The sequence below is a fragment of the Pleurodeles waltl genome, chromosome 12 (genome assembly GCF_031143425.1).
Source record: "Pleurodeles waltl isolate 20211129_DDA chromosome 12, aPleWal1.hap1.20221129, whole genome shotgun sequence".
NCBI lineage: Eukaryota > Metazoa > Chordata > Amphibia > Caudata > Salamandridae > Pleurodeles > Pleurodeles waltl.
The window spans coordinates 93,202,045-93,229,787 of NC_090451.1; the positions used below are offsets into that span (position 1 = coordinate 93,202,045).

General features: G+C 43.4%; 1 protein-coding gene across 2 annotated transcripts; it reads left to right on the forward strand.

Moving 5' to 3' along the window:
• On the forward strand, window positions 1-27,543 carry LOC138267680 (scaffold attachment factor B2-like). Of its 2 annotated transcripts, XM_069216815.1 has the most exons (18): window positions 1-392; window positions 1,450-1,537; window positions 1,794-1,846; window positions 1,928-2,071; window positions 4,868-4,895; window positions 5,716-6,166; window positions 6,500-6,549; window positions 7,837-7,934; window positions 8,245-8,394; window positions 11,540-11,622; window positions 12,565-12,677; window positions 17,810-17,898; window positions 18,230-18,366; window positions 18,728-19,027; window positions 19,561-19,698; window positions 20,050-20,092; window positions 24,355-24,464; window positions 27,124-27,543. In XM_069216815.1, exons 1-18 carry the CDS (start codon window positions 237-239, stop codon window positions 27,269-27,271), a joined length of 2,379 nt encoding a protein of 792 aa, XP_069072916.1. In that variant the 5' UTR covers window positions 1-236; the 3' UTR covers window positions 27,272-27,543. The 2 variants fall into 2 exon arrangements, with proteins under 2 accessions (XP_069072916.1, XP_069072917.1); XM_069216816.1 differs by lacking the exon at window positions 24,355-24,464.
• The last annotated feature ends 200 nt before the right edge of the window (window positions 27,544-27,743 follow it).

The following is a 27,743-nucleotide window of genomic DNA, read 5'->3' on the forward strand; positions in this document are numbered from 1 at the left end:
GTTTTGTCGGCCCCTCTTAGGCTGGAGAAGCCATTTTGTGCGCGAGTCGTACCTGCGCGGACTCAGAGCTGAGCCGGTTCAAGGCTAGAAACAACACAGCTCCACTGAGCCGTAGAAAACACCTGAAGACGTTTAGATCCTATACCGACACTGAAATAGAGACCTTGTGTTTTTTGTAAGGGACTGAAACCCGCACGCTTTCTGTAGGCCTCTATTTCCTGCACTGCGCTTTCGGCATGGCGGACTCTGGAGCCGAGTCGGGTGCGGCCTCCGACACTGGAGAGAGCCGGAAGCTGAGCGAGCTCCGTGTGATCGATCTGCGGGCGGAGCTAAAGAAGCGCAACCTGGACAGTGGCGGCAACAAGAGCGCCCTAATGGAGCGACTGAAGAAGGTGAGAGGCTACATTGCGAACCTACCCTTGTAAACCTTATTGATCACGTTCTTGTGCTAAAGTTCAGATAGGTTTATTTTGACGCGTAAATATTCTCAGAATTGAAGTGGTAGTCTCAACACTGGATCGACGGGTTTGACGATTGTTGGGGTGGGGGGGGGCTATCCACTAAGCGGCGAATTAAGTATCGTCCATCTCCTAATGGAGTTTAATGAAATCAGATCGCTTCTGAATACAGTACCAAACCTTCCTGTTTTCAAAAGACCTCCCGGGTTCACCCAGGGGACGTCTTAAAACGGCTGCTACAGCCCAAGAACCCCCCGCCAAACTCTAGGTTGTAGTAGTGGACAGTGTGTGCCTAGGCAGTAAGTTATCCTTTACGGAAGGATCTCCGTCTTGTGCAATATTTTGCGTCTATATATGTCTATCATTATAGAACTACTTGAATAGGTAACCACCAAACGTTGATGCCGTACCATAGAGGGCACGTTCCCCCATCGCACTTCATACCGTACTAGCGTATGTACCATGACACCGGGCGCTCTTGCAGCTAATATGCTCAAGCTAAATGGCCTTCCTCGGATGCAGTCAAGGCACGTGGGGTGAAGACTGCTTAGTATTCGCCGGCTCCAACCGAAGCGGTGAAATGGCCGTCTCTGCCGCCATTATTTAGCGCCTGCAGTACCTCCGGTGGGCGCAGGGCGGCGTGCGCCCGAAGAGTTCTTCCTTACTTTGCCAGGCATCGAGCAAGTTCTAACTGAGGCCAGGCCCCCTGTTTGTTATAGCAGTGTTTCGCGAGGATCACGTTGATCCACGGACATTCTGCAGCCTTCCCGTGTTTTTGGAATTTTGAGTTTTTTTGCGGGTATCAATTCACCGTTGCAAATTTTTCATGTTGAAGTTGTGCTTGCTCAATCACGACCAGGATGATACCACTTTTTAGTCATTTGTGGGAGGGCGTGCTGGTATGAGCCCGTTCCTGGGGAAGGGAAACGCGACCGCCGTGAACTGACCAATGAGTGGTATTTTCGTTCATGGCGTTTTTTCTTTTACCTAGGCAATTGAGGAAGAAGGTGGAGATCCAGAAGACATTACGCTCGAATCCGAGACCCCTGCCAAGAAAACTCCAAAGCGAAGTGGGAAAGGTACAGTGGCTGTTATTTCTAAACATCAGGGACACATGAAAGCAAAACATCTTGTGCACGCCGGTCAACTTGCCTCACTATTCGATCGTGACGAAATTCAGATCCCTGGCAAACGTTTAGAAAATATCCTTTCTGTATCGCTTAAGCACTTCGCTTATATTGCTGACGCCGGGACAGCTAGCTCATGAGACAAATGATAACTAAACGTTCGTTGACAAAGCCACTTTTTTTAATGCGGGACCTCTCTCTCTTTCAGGGCGCAAGTCAGAGGACGGCATTGAAGATAATGGTCTTGATGAAGATGGACAGGTACGTGCTGGTGCTGTTGGTGGTTACGGAAAACGTGCTGAAGTGTGGGGAATGTTTGTTTCATTCTGTTGATCTTTTCAGGAAGGAAGCATGGAAAACCTGCAGGACATTGACATGATGGATTTCAGCGTGTTGGACGAAGCAGAGATAGATGATGCCGGTCTAGATTCAGGTGATGAAAACAAGGATGACAAAGAAAATCCAGAGGCAGCCGAGGAAGACGAGGTAACGAGTCATTATTTGATGCGGTAGACGTGACATCAGTGCTGTACGTCCGTTAGGGTGAATGGGTTGTGCCACATGTTTGCCATTTTTTTCCTCTGGTAAACACTTGTGGGAGATGGGCGACATCACGTTTTACTATTTTTATAGCAATTTAACCTATGTGACTCAAGGTTTCCTTTCACTTTATTTTAAATCTGCACCTATTTGGATCATCGCCTGATCTCAGTGGTGTCCAAAGTCGAGGCAATCGAATACGTGTTTTCGAACTCCAGTATAGTAAGGGAACGGGCACTTGCAGCGTGATTACCCCCAGTCCAAAATGTCCATTAAATCTCCTTTCGCAGCAGAATGGACGCCCTGGGAGTTAGTCTTCCCGATGGCTACACCCTATCCTACCAAACTTCTTAATGGTCATGGATCTGCTGGCCTTCACATACACTTGGCCACAGGAATTATAATTGATTTGCCAAATAATCACTCGTGCTGCATTATCTGCTCGGCGGTAGCCTTTTCACAACGGTAACCGTTTAACTTTCTTGCTTATTCCCGTATGTGGGTGTTAAAGTGGTGCAGAATGGCGCCATTGGTCCCGGACTAATTGATGTCTGTGCTTACCGTGCACAAACAGCTTTGCTAGACGAAACGGCACAACTAGATATCCAAACGTTACATGGAAAATTACAAGTCAATATGCATAAACTTGTTTGACTTTGTCCATGTTGACTGTTGGCACTAAATGTATATTGTCATCCAAGTGTAATAGAATCTGGCCACTTTTAAGGGCACCGCCATGACTTATCCACCGTTTTTATGCCAAATGGCGTGGTCCATATCGATAAGCTCTTGCACACAGTTGCCTCTGTTTGGTATGTTTTGCTGTTTACTTTTCATGCACTTCGGACGGATAATTTTGTTAGATTGGCCGTTTATTAGTCCAGTTAAATATTTAGGCTTTTTAGACTGTAAAATAGAATTGCGTAAGTTACTACATTCCGATCCAAGTACACCTCGCATTCCAACCATAATATTTACATGGTTGCTAATGAAGCACAAGAATTTAAATTTTCTAAATATGTAATGAAAGCTCCACTGTCTGTCCACTCGCTTTCCACCTTCGCAGTTGTGTGTGGACATGATTACCCATACACCACTAGCTGTTGCTAGCAAATCGTTAGGGCTTGTAACAGTTGAAAGAAACTGTTTGTTCCCTTCACACTCATTTTGAAGTCTTCCTTATCTCTAAAGGGCGAAAAACCTAAAATTGTTGTAATTCAAGGTTGGTGTTTAATTGGTTATTGCTCGCAAAACATTTTTGTGACATCACAAGTGCGCTGTGGTTTATAATCTGCCTTCACATGCGGGCGCCTCACTTTGATATTAAAGTAGGTATACGAAGATCTGCATAGCATCCAACTGAGGCTCAAGCACATTTGGCTGGTGTTTTCGGTTACAGAACTCGAAGGGCAAATGTGGTGCAGTGTTCTTTTTCTCTGACATTGTGTATTGATGTTTCCCTAAAGTAGCTAGCTCCCTCTGCAGAAACGTTTCTGGAATCGTAAATTAGTCTATCCTCGCTTTAGTTCACAATCACTGGTCTTGATTTCCAGACCGTCTGGGTTCCGAGCAGCAATGGAGTGAAGTAGAGCTCTTAATCTCCCTGCGAGAGGTGATGTAAACCGTATTGAAGGTATATCATGCCTCATTCCTTCCTTCTGGTTGTGAAAACGTGCGTTCTTTCCAGAACATCTGATTGTATTTTCGTCACCCTCTTGCACTTTGAAAGTTCCTCTCAGGACCCTGCGCCATTGGTGGCGGTATCACTCTACAGTCGACTCATGTTATTGGTTCATACATGTTTGTGAAGACTGACAATCTGTGGCGCCCTTTATCTTCTGAAGTACCGCACAGTCAACTACACTCTGGACACTGGTCGTATGGATGGGCTGCTCGAGCTCTCTCCCCTCGATTGAATATAAGCATCTGGAAGCCTTGGCCCAAAACTACACCCACTGCCAAGTCAATAATTCGAAGACATGGCGTTGTAGCGGAATCTCTTGAGTGTGCTAGTGGATTTCAAGCACCTTATATAGCACAAGCGGCAGCACATTGCAACTATACATGAAGGACTGGTCACCTGATGCATCTCTTAATCTATCGACTAACCAAATAAAATTGCTTTGTCTCTTCGAAAGCGCTTTACTCAAACTGCAATTCGCCTAAACAAGAGTGCACCAAGAAAACAGGAATCCGTGGCATCAGCTCTCCGTTGAGAACCCGTTGGAACTTGCATCTTTGGCTTCCGTGAAAGGCATTCTCCTCTCTTGGGCTCATTACTTGGTCATATCAGCCCAGCATCTAAGGATTCTTATTTTGAGGTGCGCAGCTTACAGACTGGAGAAAAGAACTACATCAAACCGGCTCTGCCACTCCAGGAGCCACCGATAAGGGAAATACCGGCCGCAAGTGATTCCAGCAGAGCCCTGCAATTCCGAAACCAGACACGGTACATTTAGAATGTACTGCTATGTGACCCTAACCTGGAGAGTTCCTTCAGCTCGGAGCTCCTTGGTTCCCTAGCTAAGTTTGTGCCTCTTATGGGAGGTATAATTCCCCAAACACAACCCACGCTTTAACATCGCTATCACAAGGCTTAAGCCTTCTTTCTATAACTACGTGTGTCTTCTAATTCCCAGGTTTAGCTATCGCTTTGTATGGATGCATTTAATGACCCGAAAAAGGGAAGGGCGCTTCTTGTAAATCTTTAAACTAACCGTTTTCTCCTTCTCTTTTTTGCAGGATGTTGATGAGGACAGTGAAGAGCCAGGTACTGTTTGCGCAATTATTTTTTTATTTTGCTCCCGTAAACCCTTTTAACGACTACATCATCTTACCTTATTAAAGTGCCTCTCTTTTTCCTATCTTTTCTGTAATGGACTATTCACAGCGAACACTGCTCATGGAGATTGGAAAACAGTATCACCAGATCTGTAAACTTATATTTTGCTAGGCTTCGGGTGAATTAAAGTTCTTTATTGTTCTTGATAAACGTCAGAACAGAAGTTGAAATTGGATTTCCCTTCAAGTTCCACAGATCTGGTCATATTCAAATAGCTATTGTGAATTTATTTTGTAGCTCGAGTAAATTTGAAGTAGGTTAGGCAGTAAGGAGCCGCAGGATTCCGGAAGACCAAGAACACAAACGTCACGAGAACATCATCTGCTGGCTTCTTGTTTCCTGGGCAGAAGCACCCCACTTTCATCAATGGAAGATGTTCTAAGTGGATACTTGCATACTTGACCATGCCAAATTTACAGAAAAGGGGAAGTGAGCTATCGAATTGGTAAATCATTAAGCACCTGGACCTTCAGAAGATGTGTGGAAGAAGTTGTTTTCAGCTCCAACTTTGTGAAGAACTTCAGGATCGCTCAGCAGTTAAATAGTGTGAACATTAGGGACTAGCCTAATTAGTTTAATACTCCTTTTTGTTGGAATGCGTATAAATGTTGTGTGCTGAGATTTTCCAATCTCTGTGTAGCTTTAAGTTCTCTAGTTAGTGTGGCAGCCTTGCCAGTTCCAAGTTTGTGATTGCTGTTTTTCCCTGGTAATTAAACCTTGTGCCATTCTATTCCTGTTAAATCCGTAGAAAATGAGAAAAAGCTCGACAGTTTGGGGGAAACTTGTAAATCTGAACCACTTAAGGAAGACACTTCAGACCAGGAGCAGACAGTTACACAGGATGCAGGAGCTGTGAAGACCGTCAAAAAGAGCGCAGAGGACAACAAATCAACGGACAATACTGTAAAGTTAGACAAAAAATCTTCACAGGATGCTGAAAAAAAGGACGACGATTCTTTGGAAGTTGAAGGCAGGGAGACAAGTGAAAAGACAGATGAAGATAAAAAGGACTCTGAACAAGTAGCTTTAGATAATGAAGCGGATCAGAGTAGTGAAGTTATTGAAGACTCCACAGATGAAACTGCGAAAACATCGGATAAGGAGGAAAGCAAAGCTAGCGAAGAGAAACCCGAAGATGAGCCGAGTGAAGAATCTGCTTCTAAAGAGTCTTCTGCCAAAGAGGGTGATCAGAAAAAGAGGTTTGTCGTTTTCTCAGTTCTAGACCCACCGCTAACGGTCTTAAAATGATACAAATGGGATGTCCCCTTCGATTGGCCACCCTCATTGATGCTAACTTCATGTTAGTACTTTAGCTTATTTAAACAGTCCACCTTCATTTAACTTGTCACGATATTCCAAAATTCTACTTTGCTGTAGTTTCAGCAGTAATGCAGTTAATTATCTCTTGGAAAAATCTGATGTGGGTGAATAGTTAAAGTCAGTGTGGTTTTAATGTCTTCACTTTGCTGTAAGACCATTTTTGTAATTTTCTTTTTTTTACACGAGTTACTTATACGCTGTTTTGTCTTTAGTTCGACCGCGGAAGAAACTACTGCTCAAACGCCAACAAAGGACGAAAAAGGCAAGTTTTCTAACCTCCATGTATGTTGGTGTAAACTGGGGGATGCACACTTGTGCAATTAAACGCGGGGGACTGACCCCTGCTTTTGAAATACATTTTGGTCAAGTGGGTGAACTAGAGCTCCTGTTTGCATACATTTCCAAACTTGCTCATTCAGTGTTGTGGTTTTATTGCCGGGTCTCGACTAGTTTGCGTTCAAGAGTATGATGACTAAACTGCAAACATCGTCTTAATATCGCTGTCAGCAGCTGAACCGAACTAATTCAGTGGATGCAGTAATGGGTACTGAAGCGATGTATGGCTTTCTTTTCACACTAAATCGGCTGTCTAGCACTATCCCAGGGTTTGGAATAAAGCATCCAAACTGTGATAGTCCAAACATGAGACTAGCATTGGTTGTACGTTACTTGGAGGTACGGGTAATGCGATGCTATGACTCTTTACACATACAGTGGCTCTCAGTACCCCCATTTCACAGGTCGTGTTTGACAGTCGAGTACATAGCCATTGTAGACGTTGAAAACCCCAGCAATAGCAGTGAAGAACGATGATAAAATAGTGGGAAATGAGCCGTGGAGAGCTAACACTCGCCGTCTGACATTGTGGGTTCTTCTATTGCTTGGTACAATGCCAATCCATAAACGTGGATTATTTTAGCTGTGCACAGTGTGGTTTAGTTGGTCATTGGCAGCGCGCGTAAGAAGTCATGTGCACTCTTTAGACCGTTTCAGTTCTCATGCATGTTACATGCAATCATTTGCCAAAATGGCGGTTGGGTGACTAGCGGAAGCAGGTCTGTGCTGTCACATTACTGAATCTGCACTTCAGTCAATCAGAATAATTTATTCGGCTCCAAAGGGCCATAACAAACTCACAATAAGTCACAACTTAACTATAAAACTTACCATAATTACAGAATTATCCAGATAAAAAAATCCCCATTTTTAAAAATTAGTGTTTTTTTTTAACGAGTTTGTAGAGCACTTACAAAGTTTGAAACATGTCATATCTAGGCCTCCTAAACTTTGTAGGTAGGCAAATGCTATTTCATAGAGTCGGGCTTTTGCAGGAATCTGAACTTGTCGCCTTTGTGTAATATAAAATGCGGTCCCTGTTCCCGACAAGCTCTGAGCTATAGCAGAAAGAGCTGGAGTTCAGTGTAATCTTCTGTGACTGCGCTTTCTAAAGTAGGAAGCTGGTGGCCTTGACTGACCACTTTATTATTTTTTTTTTTAACGGCCTTTTCAGCAAACCCTCTAAAATGTTTTTTGGGCTAATTTCTTTTAGGTGTTAGTCCAGCGTCTGGTAAAAATCTCTGGGTCAGTGGCCTCTCCTCTACAACAAGAGCGACAGATCTGAAGAACCTTTTCAGCAAACATGGAAAGGTATGTGTTTTGACAGCTGCCCTGCTAAAACATCAAATTATGCTTTATTTATTATGTTTTTACACCACCCTACTGTTAATACCCCAAATTGTTCGATGTGAAGGGAGACGAAAAGGGAATGAGCTAGCCACAATAAGTCTAGCCTTCAGTAGTAATCTAGACACTATATAATTAAAAATTACTTCTATTCCACGGTCCCTATATTTTTTTATAGGAAATTTTCACTTCCGGTTGGTGGTATTATTATAAATATGGTTAATGTTCTGTGGGCATTACACGCTATTAAGATCCAAACTAACTTCATTTTTAGGTAGTTGGGGCAAAAGTTGTGACCAATGCCCGCAGTCCTGGTGCTCGGTGTTATGGATTTGTCACTATGTCTTCATCAGAAGAAGCAACAAAATGCATTACTCACTTTCATAGAACGGAGTTGCACGGTCGGATGATTTTTGTGGAAAAGGTAAGTTAATTTTTCAGTGTACACCTAATGTATGTTTGGTGGGTGGCATCTAGTTCAGCTTACAGATTCCATGGGTTTGAGGCCTAACTATTTAACTTAATGAACTGAGAGTTTGCCTATGGCATCCCGCTAGATCGTTTTCCATGGAATTGGTTCGACCTTCAACCATATATCCTGATGTCCCTACACGGTATTCAAACTATAGACACTTTAGAATCTTTGTTTCAGTATCACGAAATGGTGAAATAATTTATTATGTACACCTTCAGTTTTGATAACAAAATATTCACTTAGCGTAGTAAGTCAAGTAAATTAGCAGGGCAAAGGTGTGCTAGTTTCCCATTGTGGGTTCTTGTCATTACTGTTTGGATAACATTCTTCCAAAATGGGCTTGGGGGCGATCAAATGTGTGGATTATGCAGACATTAGCATAGTCAGGGGTGTGGGAGATTGGTGAATGCAGATGAGTTTGTTAAAGTGAACTTGGCCAGTTCTATGTAATGGTTGGAAAGTTGGCCTGGTGTTTGGTGAGCACCTATGGTGTTACCACCTTATACCAGGTCCAGGTTTCCCCTATTAGTGAGGTGTAGCAAGTGTCTAGGAATCACAGCTTTCTAAAGGTAGCTGTGGATGAGCAGCCAAGATTTCTCTAGCAGGTATGCAAAGCTTACGCGATACCACTAGTCACTCTGCACCTTCACACATGAAAGAACCACAGTTACAAAAATAAAGGTACTTCATTATGGTAACAACACTAGAATACTTATAGGTAGCTCACCTGACTGGAGATGAATACACAATTGTATACACATTAGTAATCAGCATAGAAAGCATTAGCAATATTTTTTTTTTAAAAAGGGTTCTAGGTGGAGGGACAAACATATACTAAAAGTAGAATGCAAGATAGACCCTCACCCAAGGATGTTGGGCTGTTAGAGGGGAGCTGGAGGAACTAGGAACCCCAAGAGGTGAGTACCGTAGAGTCCTCCAGCGACCAGAAGAGCAGAGGTAAGTACATGGTATTCTGAAGGACTTGGAAAAAGGATTGTACAAGACCAGACAAAAAGAAACCGAAGGTGAATTCCTGTAGAAGAGGACCTGCAAAAGAGGACATGCAAAAGAATGGGACAATCCAGTCCACAATTGTGCCTAGTGGAGGAAGCGTCACTACCACCCTTCTGTGGATGCAGAACCAGGTTAACGAAGGGAGGAGACCAGCTGTGGAGCCCAGGAGCTGAAGGAGTACTTGGAGGGGTGCAGATGGTGTCCCACATCTGAGTCGCAGATGGTCAGTGGTGCAGAAGAACCACTGTCAAGCACAGTGAAGCCAATGTCTGCACACCTGAAGGAGTTCCCCCGTCGCTGGAGCCCATAAATTCAGAATTTGGCACTTTAAACTTAAAGTAGGTCATCAATGAAAGGGGCCACTGAAACAATTACTGTATGTGTAGGGAAATGGCTCCTTGTTGCAGTTACTCCCCCCGACAAACACACACACACTTCTTGCCTGCTATTGATGCTGTCTTGACTGAGTGTGTGCTGGGACCCTTCTAACCAGGCCCCAGCACCAGTGTGTCACTAAAAATGTACCATTGTTTCCACAATTGGCACACAGATGTCCCTTGTTAAAGGTACCAGTGGTACCAAGGGCCCTGACCAGGCAAGGTCCAGAAGGGCTGCAGCATGTGTTGTGCCACCCTGAGGGACCCCTCACCTAACACATGCACACTGCCATTGCAGATTGTGTGTGTTGGTGGAGAAAAAGGCAAAGTCAACATGGCATCCCCCTCAGGATGCCATGCACACACAATACTGCCTGTGGCATAGGTAAGTCACCCCTTTAACAGGCCTTGAAGCCCTAAGGCAGGGTGCACTATACTACAGGTGAGAGCATAGCTGCATGAGCAATATGCCCCTACAGTGTCTGTCCATTCTTAGTCATTTTAAGTACAGGGTGGCCATATTAAGTATATGGTCTGGGAGTTTGTCAACAAACTCCCCAGTTCCATAATGGCTACTTTGAAAACTGGGAAGTTTAGTATCAAACTTCTAAGAATAATAAACACACATTGATGCCAGGGTTGGATTTATTAAACACAGAGGGCATCTTAGAAACCCCCCCTGTCCCAGTCCTTCAGTGCAGGGCTGACTAGTCTCTGTGCCAGTGTGCCACGGAGACAAGAGTTTCTGACCCCTAATTTAGTATTTGGGGGCAACCCTGAACCCAGGAAATCAGGTTCCTGATGACCTCACAAGGATTGCTTTGCGGAACCCCCAGCACAGATGGAAAGGAGACGACAACCCTGTTGGCCTGTCTCCTGCTTCAAAGAACCTGCAGAAGAAAAGTGACGCGTCCTGCAGGTCCAGCAACCTGAAAAACCTCCAGAGGACTGCCTGCATCACAGAGGATGTCTAAGTGTCTTAAGTATGCTTAACATAAACGTATTTCATTAAGCGGTAATGAAGTTGCAGAGTAAGCAATATTATAATACACATTACTATAGCCTTATGATTACCCTTGTCACAGGCTTAGGTTAGAAGAATGTTTACCCATTTTTCTTACTTTGGGGAGTCTCTAGTTTATAGGCGTTGACTCCACTTCTATAGAACTGCTAGATGCTCACACACCAGACAGAACAACTGGACACAGTTCTAGTTTTACAGCTAACATGACTTGCAGTTTCTTCCCTCATGCCAAGAACATGCCTCTAAGCCAGTGGTCTCCAAACCTTTTAATGCAATCTCCCCAAACTTGAAAATAAAATCATTGGGCCCCCTAATTTTTCACAATTTTTATAAAGATGGCAACGTTTAGACCTATTTCAAACATTGCAGCTAAGTACTGTTACCTTTTTTTTAAATGCAATAACATGCTTCTACTTAAAATAAAGGCCTGTTATCTGTACAATGCTTCTTTTAGCCTGTGTTCTCCCCCCCCCCCCCCCCCCCCCCCCCCCCAAATGTATTCAAATTTCAGTTTTAAGTTTTGCTTCTTCGTTTTTATACTCTGATATTTAATTCAAACAGTAAGCCCTCAGTGGTCCCCAGGCCACACATTAGCAATCACTGCACAAAATTCATAGGTGTTCAAGTGGAGAACTTGTATGTCCTGATAATTAACCATCCAGTATCCAAACCTTTCTAGGCAAAAAATGAACCAGCTGGCAAAAAACCAGAGAAGAATGAAAAGGAATCCAGTGATCAACCTGCTGGCACGAAGTCGGAAAAGTAATTATCTTTATATTACAATAATACTTGGTTGGAGTTTTCCAGCATCGTTGATTGGTAACTTTAGTGGTTTGGTTGTAGCCCACTTATATTTAGAGCATTTATTGAAAGTTTAAAAGTTTCAGTTTTAGTCAAGGGAACTTTATTTCACATAATGCTTGTGTTTAAGCTTAGATTGAGTCGTCAAAGCTGTTATCTAATGTTACTGTTTTCCAGTGGATAGAAAACTTTTCATTAAGTTTCGGACAAGGGATAAATAATAATGTAACCCTATCTTTAGAAGTCAAATAGACCAAGGAAACTTGGCTTTCTATTTTAGTAAAATCATTTTTCGTCAAATGATGGTCATCACCATGCTAGACAAATAGTACTGCAGTCTTAGTCCGGTGTTAGCTGAATTTAGCATGCATTTTGTTAAATCCACTGTAAGGCTATCTCGACTTCTTCTTGCACCACTTTTTATTAGTGCTGTAATGCGGTTTCTTTAACACTTAGTACTTTGTTTACAGCTCCCATTTGAACTTCTTGATTAGGAACGTATGATTTTACCGATAGATGATTGTCTGCTTTTTAATCTTTTTAATTTGCTTTTTTTGTTTCTTCATTTTCCTAAGTATATTCTGTTGAGCACCCCACACGTAAAGATTGTTTCCTTTCTCTGTTTGGTGGTTCCAACTCTGAAGACTTGTGTACTTGGCATGAAACATTGGTTTAAATATTGCCTTATCCATAAGCATGCAAAAGTGGAACTACACAACACAGCAGAAAACGCCCATTATCGGTATTTTCCCAGTGGGGTGCTGTTGCTGAGCATGTTAACTGGGTCTACTTTTGAGTGCACATTTTTTAGTAGGAAAAACGAACTAACCCATGATCATTAATGTTTGACTTATAGTGCATGTCAGCACTTTTGTTTTAATACCTAATGTGGCTCGTTTAAAGGTCCTCCTCAAGCAGTAAGAAGGATGACAAGAAAGATGATTCTAAGAAGTCTGATGACAAAAAAGACAAAAACGAACAAAAACCATCTGATCATTCTAGAACTAGTAAATCAGGTAAGGTTTTTTTTTTTTATATATTGTTTGAATGTTTTAATCCTCTGAGCAGTGGTCAAGCTGAAATTGTTACTGTGAAGGAAACTACTTTCTAAAGAAGACATTTGCAGGGTGGAGCATTAGTGTATTTGACTAAGCAGCTCCGGGTTCCCTGTTTTTCCAGACCCTCTTCTCTGATGCTTTCTTTTCACCCTTCCGGCACCACTTTTCTCAAGCTTATACCGCTTCCTGTCCTTCCGGTTAGCCTGCCCACCTCCTCCTAGGACGTGCTTAATGACTGCTGCAATATGAACTCACCCAGCGGATGTGCCAGTAGCTTTTCAAAGGCTAGCTAGACTGTGCCCAGTGCTGAGAACCATGGTCCAACTGCCATTCACAGCTACACTTCTACAGCCCTCAGTGCCATCAACCTGCCACAAACTCTGCTGCCACACCATGCTCCATGGCAGCACCTTTCACCTGCATCCTGAACGTCGGCTTCACGCAACTCATACACAACCCCATCCACATTGCAGGACACACGCTCAACCCCATATTCATCTCTTGTGACAACATTGCACCACTGAACTTGCATGGACGACCACTGTCATCCTCTTCATTATCAGTGCCCCATTCACCACCCCCCACCTTGACGTGTCCCAGTATAGTCTGTCACAGCTAGAACAGGGCCTTGGAGACTGAATGTACCCCCTCCCCCCGCCACAAACAAAACTGCAGCCACAGGAAACTGGACATAAGAAGCTTCAACATCTGGATCACTGACATTGTTGCCCCATAAAGAACACATGGAAGGTTCCCCCAAGCAAGCCTGCTAGTACACAGAGTACCTCGGGACAACCAAGCACCACTGCAAGTACTTCAAGAGACGGTGATGCACCAACAATGACTCAGACACCAGAACTACCTACAAATCGGCACTCAAACAAATATCACCAACTACGTGAGATGAAAACAGGAAGAAAAAGTACTGCCCACATCAAAGCTAATCCCAATGACCAGACCCCCCCCCCCCCTGGAAAAAAAACCCAAGCATGAAATTTTTTCAGCTGACCACACGGCACTACAAGTCTATCCAAAGACTAACTGTAGGAAGTTGGCTCTGTATGTGCTATTTCAAAGTAAGGAATAGCATGCACAGAGTCCAAGGGTTCCCCTTAGAGGTAAAATAGTGGTAAAAATAGATAATACTAATGCTCTATTTTGTGGTAGTGTGGTCGAGCAGTAGGCTTATCCAAGGAGTAGTGTTAAGCATTTGTTGTACATACACATAGGCAATAAATGAGGTACACACACTCAGAGACAAATCCAGCCAATAGGTTTTGTATAGAAAAATATCTTTTCTTAGTTTATTTTAAGAACCACAGGTTCAAATTTAACATGTAATATCTTGTTTGAAAGGTATTGCAGGTAAGTACATTAGGAACTTTAAATCATAAAAATTGCATGTATACTTGTCAAGTTATTGACAAATAGCTGTTTTAAAAGTGGACACAGTGCAATTTTCACAGTTCCTGGGGGAGGTAAGTTTTTGTTAGTTTTACCAGGTAAGTAGGACACTTACAGGGTTCAGTTCTTGGTCCAAGGTAGCCCACCGTTGGGGGTTCAGAGCAACCCCAAAGTCACCACACCAGCAGCTCAGGGCCGGTCAGGTGCAGAGTTCAAAGTGGTGCCCAAAACACATAGGCTAGAATGGAGAGAAGGGGGTGCCCCGGTTCCGGTCTGCTTGCAGGTAAGTACCCGCGTCTTCGGAGGGCAGACCAGAGGGGTTTTGTAGGGCACCGGGGGGGACACAAGCCCACACAGAAATTTCACCCTCAGCAGCGCGGGGGCGGCCGGGTGCAGTGTAGAAACAGGCGTCAGGTTCGCAATGTTAGTCTATGAGAGATCTCGGGATCTCTTCAGCGCTGCAGGCAGGCAAGGGGGGGGGTTCCTCGGGGAAACCTCCACTTGGGCAAGGGAGAGGGACTCCTGGGGGTCACTTCTCCAGTGAAAGTCCGGTCCTTCAGGTCCTGGGGGCTGCGGGTGCAGGGTCTCTCCCAGGCGTCGGGACTTAGGATTCAAAGAGTCGCGGTCAGGGGAAGCCTCGGGATTCCCTCTGCAGGCGGCGCTGTGGGGGCTCAGGGGGGACAGGTTTTGGTACTCACAGTATCAGAGTAGTCCTGGGGTCCCTCCTGAGGTGTTGGATCTCCACCAGCCGAGTCGGGGTCGCCGGGTGCAGTGTTGCAAGTCTCACGCTTCTTGCGGGGAGCTTGCAGGGTTCTTTCAAGGCTGCTGGAAACAAAGTTGCAGCCTTTCTTGGAGCAGGTCCGCTGTCCTCTGGAGTTTCTTGTCTTTTCGAAGCAGGGGCAGTCCTCAGAGGATGTCGAGGTCGCTGGTCCCTTTGGAAGGCGTCGCTGGAGCAGGATCTTTGGAAGGCAGGAGACAGGCCGGTGAGTTTCTGGAGCCAAGGCAGTTGTCGTCTTCTGGTCTTCCTCTGCAGGGGTTTTCAGCTAGGCAGTCCTTCTTCTTGTAGTTGCAGGAATCTAATTTTCTAGGGTTCAGGGTAGCCCTTAAATACTAAATTTAAGGGCGTGTTTAGGTCTGGGGGGTTAGTAGCCAATGGCTACTAGCCCTGAGGGTGGGTACACCCTCTTTGTGCCTCCTCCCAAGGGGAGGGGGTCACAATCCTAACCCTATTGGGGGAATCCTCCATCTGCAAGATGGAGGATTTCTAAAAGTTAGTCACTTCAGCTCAGGACACCTTAGGGGCTGTCCTGACTGGCCAGTGACTCCTCCTTGTTGCTTTCTTTGTTCCCTCCAGCCTTGCCGCCAAAAGTGGGGGCCGTGGCCGGAGGGGGCGGGCAACTCCAGCAAGCTGGAGTGCCCTGCTGGGCTGTGACAAAGGGGTGAGCCTTTGAGGCTCACCGCCAGGTGTTACAGCTCCTGCCTGGGGGAGGTGTTAGCATCTCCACCCAGTGCAGGCTTTGTTACTGGCCTCAGAGTGACAAAGGCACTCTCCCCATGGGGCCAGCAACATGTCTCTAGTGTGGCAGGTTGCTGGAACCAGTCAGCCTACACAGATAGTTGGTTAAGTTTCAGGGGGCACCTCTAAGGTGCCCTCTGGGGTGTGTTTTGCAATAAAATGTACACTGGCATCAGTGTGCATTTATTGTGCTGAGAAGTTTGATACCAAACTTCCCAGTTTTCAGTGTAGCCATTATGGTGCTGTGGAGTTCGTGTAAAACAGACTCCCAGACCATATACTCTTATGGCTACCCTGCACTTACAATGTCTAAGGTTTTGTTTAGACACTGTAGGGGCACAGTGCTCATGCACTGGTACCCTCACCTATGGTATAGTGCACCCTGCCTTAGGGCTGTAAGGCCTGCTAGAGGGGTGTCTTACCTATACTGCATAGGCAGTGAGAGGCTGGCATGGCACCCTGAGGGGAGTGCCATGTCGTCTTACTCATTTTGTTCTCACTAGCACACACAGGCTTGTAAGCAGTGTGTCTGTGCTGAGTGAGGGGTCTCTAGGGTGGCATAAGACATGCTGCAGCCCTTAGAGACCTTCCTTGGCATCAGGGCCCTTGGTACTAGAAGTACCAGTTACAAGGGACTTATCTGAATGCCAGGGTGTGCCAATTGTGGATACAATGGTACATTTTAGGTGAAGGAACACTGGTGCTGGGGCCTGGTTAGCAGGGTCCCAGCACTCTTCTCAGTCAAGTCCGCATCAGTATCAGGCAAAAAGTGGGGGGTAACTGCAACAGGGAGCCATTTCTTTACACTAACCATGTAGAACCATGAAATCTATCCACTCAGGGGCCCCATCCTGTCAATAACCTACCACATCTTCAACCTAAGAGCGTCCAGGATCTTCCTTGAATTTCCCACCCTATGTAACATCTTGCTGGGTTCTGTCACCTTTCCAGAAGACTGGAAGCACAGACATTAAATGCCTGCTGAAGAAACTGTCAGTGACCCCCATCTAACTCTGCAACTACAGACCATCTCCCTGTTCTTTTAGGGCCAATGTGATCGAAAAAGCCAACAACTTTCTATTTCAGTGGAACACAATCCCCTCCTGGACTACACCTAGCCTGGATTCTGCAGCAACCATAGCTCGAAGACAGACCTGATCACGGCCACAGACTACATCCAGGCCTTCTCTACCAAGATAGCTGCCCTTATCCTGCTCAGTCTCTCAGCAGCCTTAAATAGTCTTCCAGCACCACGCTCATCGCCAGATTTCATGACCGTTATCTGAGGAGCTGCCCTCAATGGATCGCCTTTTTCCTTATTGACAGAGTACAACAGGTCCACCTTCACTTATGAACCCTGAGCAGTCATCTTAGTAGTCTCTTAAGGGGCATCACTCAGCCCCACCCTCTTTAAGGTCTACATATCCCTCTTGCCAACCTAGTCTGATTCCACGGGCTCCACATTATATCCTTCTCAGGCATGGTCTTCTCCCAAATCTCCACCAGAAACAACGTCCACCAATGCTTGACACAAGTCCCCAATTGAATGAGGAATTAGCTGCCTCCAGTTCAGACTTCTATCTTGTCTGCTGATCTTCAGCAGCAACAACTATACAGTGCGCCTCATTGCCTGGTGACCCAGGTGTGGCCGAATCCAACCCCAGCTGAGCACCCCAGGAATCTCTCATCCTGGACGTCGAAATCGCCATGCAGTCTCAAGTGAATGTAGTGTCCTCTGCCTGCTTCATACTGCACATGTTGCATAAGATTTTCAGCTTGCTTCCCTAAAACGCGAGACGCAAGGCCTTGAGCAACAGTCGTAATGAACTTGCATGATTAAGGTGTTACTTTTAAGACAAATCAAATTTAATTGAAACAAAAGCAGATTTAATAAATAGGCAGTCTATCAACTGTGCCTGTCTTGCGTGTATTTTTTATTTTATTTTTTTCCTATTAAACTAGTATCAATGTTTGAAATTGCATTATTTTAAAGAACTGTACAAAGTCCATCTTCCTAGAGGGACAATACTTTGAGTTGTAAAATTAAAAATGTACCTGTGTTTGCAATATTTTTAAATGGACAACTATTTTTTTTTTTATTTTTTTTTTAATTGTAGGACATCTAGACTAACTTTGCCGAGGTAATCAAACTTTTCTTTGATTTATTTAGGCAGTAGAGGAGGAGAAAGGACTGTGGTTATGGATAAATCCAAAGGAGAGCCGGTCATTAGTCTAAAAACATCTGCTTCTAAAGAGAGGGTAAGTTCCATTATGTTGCTTATAATTAGTTATCCAAACTGGTTCCGAATGTGATCGGTCTGCAAGTGTTTAGGTGAGGCTTTTGAATAAGAGCACTTTCTGATCCGCTAGCAGGTACTGATTTATAATCGGAATTATTTGTGAAAGCTTTATAGATGTGACTAGCTCGCTTTTATCGGATAAGGTAGAATGCATGGTTTGCTGCTTTCGCTTTGACCGCTTAACTTTCCTGGGTAATTTCACTTGACATTTCGGTGTGCTTTAGGACGATCCATTGACGTCCAGGATTCTTCGTTTTATGTGTGGCTTTTCATTTTTCTAAAACCTACAGACCACAAAGAGCCAAGATCGAAAGACTGACAGCAAAGAGAAGAAAAATATTCTGTCATTTGACAAAATCAAAGAGCAGCGCGAACGTGAACGCCAGCGACAGAGGGAGCGTGATATTCGAGAAATGGAAAGGCGGCGGTAAGTTGTGATACAAATTGTCAGTTTTTTAATTTAATATATTAAGGAACAATTTCGAGTTGAAGGCCGCGCTGACGAGCATTGCAAAGAGTTTTTGTTCGTTAATACTGCTATCAGAATGTGTGTTGTTCTAATTTAGTCTGCCTCAGGCGTTTTTCAGTGTTTCATATTTAGCAACGATTTTTAAGTTGGTCACAAGCAGAGCGGCTAGGCTGCCTATTCAGTGCGGCGGGGCGATTTGTGTTCGTCACCAGGGCTCACTAGTGCGAGTAACGGGGTCTAAAGATTGAACACGAAGTTTAGTGTTTGCTTTGAATGAAATGTGTTGTCATTGGTTATTAATTTTTTTTCCCTCCCGTAGCGAGCGTGAGCGACGAGACCGAGAACGCATCAGAATCCTGCGCGAGAGGGACGAGCGCGAGGAGCGCGAGAGGCTCCACAGGGAGCGGGAAAGGCTGGAGTTCGAGCGCACCCGGCTGGAGAGAGAGCGGATGGAGAGGGAGCGCCTGGAGATGGAAAGGAAGCGGATCGAGCAGGAGCGGAGGCGAGAACAGCTCCGCATCCAGCGGGAGAGAGACGAGCTTCGCCGCCAGGAGGAGCAGCTGCGCTACGAGCAGGAGCGGAGGTCTGCTACCAGGAGGCCTTATGACCTCGATGGAAGGTACTATTGTGCAGCTTTCATTTAAACTCGTGCAAGGGGTTGTGTACTGATGCCCACATTGACCTGAGTGTGGTGCATCGCAGAATGAGTTGCTTTGATATTGACACTTTGGTCTGCTAGCAGTGAATTATTAATTTAAGGTTACCAATCTGATAATTCCTCTAGGGAGAACTGATACAAGTACATCTAATTAATATTTTGAATACAAAGGTTGCTCAAGTATTGCTTTTAGTTATTGCCTTATGAACTTGCGACCAAACATTTTATCATTTACTATGTGCAAATATTTGACAATGTTATTCCTTTCCCAACATAGTTGTTTTAAGGCATTTTGGCCATAGCTAAGTGGAGGAATTGGTTTGGCCGGTTTCCGTCTTTTCAGCTCCTGAAGAGAATAGCTTTTTCTCTAATGAAGGATGTCACTTTTTAAAACCAACACAGCTTGCCACGATATGTAGAGTGCAGGGGTATATCTATTTTTCTGAAAGGGACAAAAGTGAGGCCCGATAGTAAGTATCTGTAATTATTTTCAGGCGTGACGATTACTGGCCGGAGGCGAAGCGGTTGGCAGTGGAGGACCGCTACCGCTCGGAGTTAAGCAGCCGCCAGGATCGCTTCCATGACTATGACCACAGAGGAGACAGAAGTAGATATCCAGACGATCTGGACAGGTTGGTTTGATCCCTGCTTGCTTTTTGTATGCCGAAGTTCACCACTACGCCGGTTTTTGAAATGTGGGGGTCAGAAAAGTAGTTGCCATCAATGGCTGCAGGGACTTACAATTGCATATAAAGTACTTGACACCTGTTGCGCTGGTTTCACATGACTTCAGTTTTCTTGTGCTGTGCACAATTGGGTGGTATTTCCATTTGTCAAAGTGCTAGTGCTGACTGGATACATTGGTTGGCCATTACTATTGTCTTTAAAATGGCAGACCAACATGAATCTGTAATAATAAATAAAAAAAAATTATTGCACATGTTCTATCACAAGTCAGATTTATATATATTTTTTCTTTTTAGGCGGGAAAGTTCCCGATCTTCTTTGGCAGACCGAGATAGTCAGGTAAATGATAGTTCTCCTTATATCTGTGTTACGCTCGACTTTTTCATAATGACTAATTTTGAATTCAAATGTTAATACATGGCAACTACCTGAAGTCTCATATGTATAGCCCCTTTACTTAGACTCCTCCCACTTGATGGTCCTCGTATGTACAAGTACAGAGGTAAATAAATCTTCCCTCACTACATTGCGTGTACAAGACTTAAGAGTCAAATTATCAAAGGCTGCACGTGTGACCAACAGTTCAGTACAGAAGCTTTGAGAGTAGACTGGTGTATTTTAATTTTTCAGAATAGGTCTTCCCTAAATCTTTCTATAATTTGATCCCATTGCTTTATTCGGTTTGTGCTACGTGTGCATATTGTTAGTGAAACGGAATGGGTGGGACCCCAAGGGATAGTGTTGACTTAATAGATCCAACAGTGAGCAAAACTCCCCTGTACTTGTCTACTTTGGTCTGTAGTGAGCCTTAGTGCTCAGCCTATAAATCCAGACCCCTTCCATCTATCTCCAGTACTTTTGATATTCATTTGACGTTACAGTGCCAACAATCTTGGTGTACATCTGAGTTGCTTACGTTATGGGGTTGTATAGGTGGATCTGAAATAGTATTGTCTAACCATCTCAGTGGACATGTGAACTCTCTGCCTCTTCAGATTCACTCTCCCGCCGCTTGGGTTGTAACTGGTATAACTGAGGTTGATAAACTGCATCCTTTTACTGTGAGCACCTCATAATGCAGGCGATCGAGCAATCTTCCGTTTGTGGTACAGAGCCAAGTGGTGGGACGCGTGACTGTAAACAGTCGGCCCCTCTGAGGTCCTCTGGGTTTTTGAGGCCCAGTGTGTGATGTGGTCATGCCACCAGTGCACCGTGGTTTGACAAGCTCATAGCTCGTGATTGGATTCACCTCTTTACTGCTGCTCTTGCTTTCAAGCGTTGGGCATATGGCTATATGGTCCTTTGGGGGTTTGTAAAGAAAGCTTCATCTTGCCTCATGTCTGCAGTCACCAGATAATACCAGAGCCCTCGTGTGCCTCATCTTTTTTTGTAACTGCTGTCTGGGACCAAGAATGTCCCTCCCTTATTTCCGATAAATTGCTGCAACCCCCTTCGTTTTACGCGCTTTCTTTCGTACCAGTCTCATATTTAACTTCATGAGCCACTTCACCGTTTTAGCGGAACGACCTGGACATATTCCTGCAGTGGCCTGCCCATCGATTTGGATCTGAGCGCCTATTTCTTTACGTCTCCAGTATACCAACTAGGAGCAGCAACAGGACAAAATATTAACCAGTAGCATCCACTGATGTCCTTGGAATAAGAAGTAATGCAGTATTTTCAAGACTTGATGTCTAGGCCTAATTTATGTAATCCTCAAGTAACACTCCTGTCCGGACGTAGGCGACATCGATGGCAACTTTGCCAGTTAGTGTTGCATCAGTCTCTGGGATCTAATGGCACAAAAACTGTTTTGACCTTGGCAAGCCAGAAGTAGACGAAAGCTTTGGATTGTTAAATCTTAGCTGGCTCGGGAAGCGCTGGCCCTTAACAGATCGTAAGCCAGCTCACTAACTGGCCTTTTTCCACTGGTATAGATTGGGTTCAGCAACCGTAATCTTCCCCACAAAGTCAAACTCCGGCTGTCTGGGGAAGGAGCCTTGAATACCGGTATAAGATTCTCCTAAATGTTACGTTTACAGGCCAGTTGGCCAGTGTTACCTGCTTGAAAATGGCACCTCCTGGAGGCACTGGAAAGTCGCGCATCTTTAAAGCTTCAATGCACACTTGGATTCTAGAAGTAGTTATTGTTTGTTCATGTTTGGCAGTTTGTGGTTTTCTGCAACATTCTGTCCATTGGTAAACAAAACTGCTAGTTAAGATCTATGTTGTCATTGATGTGGGTTGTGTTCTACTCTTATTTACAATGCACAACAGAAGCAGGGTCCTTAGGCTCACTTCAATGGATGCATCAGAACAAGTGTCGGCTACTAAGGTGTTTTTTTTTTTTTTTTAACTGTTCCTAGAATCCTGCCATAAGGAGAATGTCAGAATATCAGATGTCATTTGTATCATTTGTCCACCAAAATATTTTTAACCTGGGATTTACAGTACACCTGTGGATGCAATTACAAGTTTGGGAGCGGTATCTTCGCCTCTCCATTGGACGAATGCTTCAGTTGAAAGCGATAACTTGGAATAATCCACCTAAGCTGTGCCCAGGACTTTTGTATCTTGTCACTGGTATGGGAAGGTGCACTGAGCTTTAAAACGGTGTTAAACGTTGTGGCCCATAGAAGACAATATTTCAAAACGCTTACATCAGCCTGGTGAAGGGCTCACTCTTCTAGAAAACCATTTCCCTATTTTGAGTATTTTCAGTGTTCTTTTGTACCAATCCACTTTCAGTGTGACTCCATTCTCAAATCTGTGGCCTGTTATATCTAGAGCTGATTTATTTCGAGACTCCGCTTAAAGACCTAAATGACTGCTACCAATCCGTGATCTCCTAAAGCAACATTCATAACACTGCATCTTACATCCAGGAAAAAGTGGCAACTGCACATGAAGTAGATAGTACACTGTCCTTCAAATGAACCTACTAGTCAATCAAACTCTAGGTGAGGGTTGGACCCCGTGATGCTCATGGCTTTCCCTTTGTGTGAACTTTACCTCCATGATAGGATTTACTAATTGCAATTTTTTTAATTCATTTATATTTCTAGGCAGCTTTTTCCGGTGTTCGCACAATCTACTTGCTGTTGCTAAAGGCCAGGCGTGGCATGTTTGACTTTTAACTTGTATTTATTTATTTTGCTTTTAAAAAAAAAAAATAGGTTATCGGATTGCTATTTCAGAGTATCTAAAATTCTGCATTTAGGGTGTTGATTACAGAAGTTTAATTTTGTGTTGTATTCAATTGGTTTTGCAGACTGATGTCAAAGCTGAGCATGTCAAGTTATGCCTACTGATAGCTAATAGAGTAGCCTTGTCAGCTTCTTTTTGCAACAACCCATTAATGCGCTTAATTTTCCCGGTTTGGCACGAGAGTAGTTGATTAGAAAGCCTGAGAATTTAAATGGTGGTGATATGCCGCCACTGCAGATCAGGAACCACGCGGCTGAGATAGTAAACGTCCAAATATGTAGATCACGATCAAGGCTGTGGATATTAGGGGGCTCCATTTCAAATGAAGTGGTAGTTCTTGGGTATACGACTTTACTAGTCAGGCAAGCTGCAGTACATCACTATTTTTACAGTGGGCAAAAAAAAAAAAATCCTAGCCTTATCTGTGTACCAGGCCGGAGATACTCTTAATGTTTACCTTTTGTACGCGTGTTAAGAAGTTGTATCTATCAATTCATGACACAGCATGTCCTAATTTACATGAAAATAATGTTCCCTCTAATTTAAATCTTACACTCGTGTGTAATTTGAAGCAACTCTTATTTTCTACAAATGAGCTTTTTTTCTGAGCGTTTTCGCCACTTGAGAATGGGATGGTGAATTTCGCTCTCATGGCTTCCAGGAGAATTTTGATTTAGTGAAGTCGGAAAGCCATAAAGACCACCGGTAGCTGATAATGAAAGCTCTCAAATTAGGAGAGCTCCAAGGTCCTTGTGACAATCTACTGATTCAGCCGAGGTCATGCTTGTGGACACGATGCATGATTCCGTTCACTAGTTAAGGACAGTGGTCCTGAAACTTGGTAATTATATTTAGAGCTTAAAGCTGATTTGGGGTTGCGAATTAAAGGTCTTAGATCTGCCTTGTCAGTTTATTTGGGCTTATTTTGATGGCTTGGTTGAGCAGAGACCTGGTTCAGTGAGAACTGAATTTGGGGTTATGGTGTGTGCTTGGTACTTATTTGAAGTGAGAAGTAGTCACGCCAGGCCTGTCAATATCGGTGCACTACTGTACATAGCTACATACTTCAGTAGCGAATTATGAATCTGATGTGTTTCTAAGTGTGCGTTTCTACTCTTAGTCAAATGGAATAATTATCCAGCTGGGGCCATCTTGGAGGAACAGGAACCTCTGCAAGCCACATCAGCCGTAGACTTAAAAGCGGCAGTGGTCAACCCTACAAACAAACTTAGGCTCATTTTAAACAAATCGTGTCCTTATGGAAAGTGGAACAGTTAGGTGTAAGTCACAGCGAGACCTGAAAAGCCACCTGAATATTACTGGAAAGGTGTAGCTCCTTTAGTTTTTAATGCATGATTATCATATTGAGGAACTACTTCCCTTGTACTTTTCAGCATTATGCGGATCGTCACGGAGCAACAGAACGTCACGGACGCGATGGGTGGTCTAGTTTTGGTTCCGACAAAAGAATCAGTGAATCTAGAGGAATTCAGTCAACAGGCAGGTTAGTACTGGTTTCATTCTAAAGTGTTGACACAGCACCTCGCTTTTTCTCATGCCACTGATTTTTTTTTTGATCCTAAATACAAAGCAATTTAGTTCTATCTACAATAACCAGTACTCTTGCAAGGTAGGATACTTGCACTAATTATAGCCATCATCCATCTTGCATATGCATCAAAGAACAAGTGGTTCAAATTTGTCTTTCCGTTAGTTCGGGAATCTGAACATTTCTGACCTTCAAATTAGAAGAGCTACCTTGGACGACTCTGTCACATTCATCATCTTGGAATACGTATGAACATCATGGTTTTAGGTTCAAGCAAATTTAATAGTCTAACATGTGGACTTTGTCTTCATCTGTGAACACTTAGCGAAATACATTGAAAGGCAAAACCTCAAACTAAATCCCTGTCCTGTGCTCTTTGCTTGTAAGTTTTAACACTTCTGGACTTGAATACTTTCTTTTACATCAACAGCTTGATTTGGTATGCTTGTTCTTCATCACTTGATGTGCTTGAACAGCTTGTTCTTGCACTGACTTTACATGACTTCAGCTCCACCTAATCATGGAGTTTTCTTTTCTTTCTGAAATCTGATGCTCTTCTGATCTTCGCCGCCTGTGATCACTGCTTGTTTGCTTTGGAGTTTCCAGTACAGTACACCCGAGTAGAAGAAATAGGTTTCTTGAACTTGCTCATATCCAGTTGGAGTTATGAATCGTGATATTTTGAGATTGGAGTGATTTTTGGAACGCCTAGCCAATGAAATGAGACTTCATCTTTGTAAGGGTCATGAAAATAAATCTCGTCTGCTGGGTCACAGTGAACTGTGGTACGCATGCATGTTATGAATAAGGGTGCCTCATCGAAATACTAAATTTCAAAATTTGTTTTGGAGAAGTGTAATGATAACGAGGAAGAGTACACCAATCAAACATGTATAGACGTGTCTAATGTTTTTTGGACTTACCTTTGAAATGGTCTGCTAGAGTTCAAACTGGGACAAAGGAAAGCATTGTTACTTAAGTATTGCGTTCTTAGGGTCTGCTGGTGCCATATTAATTATTACTTTAAGCAGAATTGCTATTAATTACACTTGTTGGAAAGTGTGAGGATGACCATTAATCACTCATTGACCAGTGTGTGAACTTGATGAATTGGCCGAAAGACTAAAGTAGCTGTTGATGAGATGGTCTGCTAAACAAGAGTTTAGGTGCCAGTTAGAATTTTATGCATTGTCCAGTTTCTGCAGCACAGTTCTGTGTATGCTCCTGATAAAACGGTGCAGTAAATCAGTGAAAGCTGGCACTAGAGAGAGCAGGGATTTGATGTACAAGCATGAAGTGTGACATCTCATCCAAAAATACCAGGATGTCGTCTGAATTAGCGTGAGCAACATCTGAAGTTGCATCAGTTGAAGCATTAAGCAAATTTTGGTGCAGTTCAATCTCAACAAAGTTATCCAAAACTTAGCAGCTAGGTTAACCTTGCCAAAAGCAGATGACTGTTCCTTGAAAGCTAGTTACAAAGCAGAGTGCTGATCTATAGTATATCCATCTACTAGTAGATGGGGATTTTTTCATTGTGTTCACCCATATTCGCAGGGTGATAACGTTATCCTGCACCTTTCCTTTAATTTATTATAATCTCCCCACAATCTTAATGGTGGAGTCCAATAAAGAAAGTAGTCTTCACCATTTAGGATCGGTGCAGGTCCCATGTTTAAAAACGGGAACAGTTCTAAATCGAGACCATGAAGGAGGAAGTTTAGCCAAATAAAGATAATTATTAAATATATTGGTAAGTAGGGGAGCCCAAAAATATATCCTACATATAAAAGCTCGATTGAGCCCCCATCTGACCCGGGAGTTTTATTGGGGGAACTTTAAATTGGGGCATTCATATAAGCTTGAAGGTTCGGCTTGTTTGTTCCTCACAGTACTTTTCTGTCACTCTGCACCATCATTTTAATGATTTTGAAATCTGAACATGAACCAGTGAGTGCCCTTTACTACTTGTGACTTGTACCGTTTTTAAGTATGTGGGTCAGTCTAGAGTAATGCTGGCCCTCTTCGTGTGTTAAAATAGGAAATCTGTCTAGTTATGTGATTTTGGAGGGGGGGGGGGGGGGTTAACTGTGTAACTCCATATGATCATCAAGCAATCCAGATAAGTATAGATAAGATGTTTTTTGTGGGTGGAGGTTGAATTCTATGCCTTTAATTATACCTAGTTGTGGTGTGCTATATTTCGTTGCATAATATCTAAAAATCGCCAAAATAGCTGTTTTGGGGAGAGGGGTGGAGGTGAACTAGTTGCTGTGGACTAAATGCAGAAGTCACTGCTGTGGTTAACTTTTAACTATTACTTTACGTGATTTAAAGGCTAAAATAGAAAAGTTGGTGAGCTAAATAACTGGCTTCATTCAAATCATGAAGTGAGTGGCCATGTATAAGCTGGGACTGACCCTTGCGAAATGTACAAGTGTACTTTTTACCTTGATCCTGGAGTGTTTATTTTCAAGCCAAAACCTACATTTTCAGTTTTTACTTGGGTGGAACACAATTTCGTTGGTCTTTACCTAGGCTTGGTATGAATGCTGCCTTTCGAGGCTGTGCTAGATTTACAGTATTACTCAACATATATTACTTTCTTTTTAAGGCATACAAGCTTTGGACATGGTGAAAGCTCACAGGCTATTTCTACAGCAATAGCACGACAAGATGAGTTAATATCGAGTAGTGGAGCAACAGGAAGCTTTACGGGACAGACTCAGCCCAATGACCCACGCTTCACCCGCCGCTATTGAACATTTTAAAATCGTTTTTGTTTTAATCTTGGAGCAAATTTGTGCAATCCATTGGCCTGAAGGATTTTTTTTTTTTTTTTAAACCTGCCATTGTAAAGCCTTTGAGAAAGTGAGCTTGCTTTGTGGTATTGTTAACATGCAGTTCAAACTTTTGTTAAGCATTCCATTTTTGGTAAATAAAAGGTTTACAACTGATTGTATCCTGCATGCCTGTGGGTGTTCCTGCTGTTTTGTAAATGTTTCTCACCTACATAAAACAAAATTGACACCGTGCTGTTTGTCAGTTTGTTTAAAGTTTTTACTTTCACAACCATTTGACTCGCTCTTAAAGTTCATTATTGAAGCTACTGCTTTTTTTCAAACGAACTTTGTGCACTCTCCCACTTTAATTTTCTGATGTAATGTACAAATGCAAATTAATTACATATTTTTTAATTTATGTAAACTAAACCAGTTTTACATGTCAATAGCA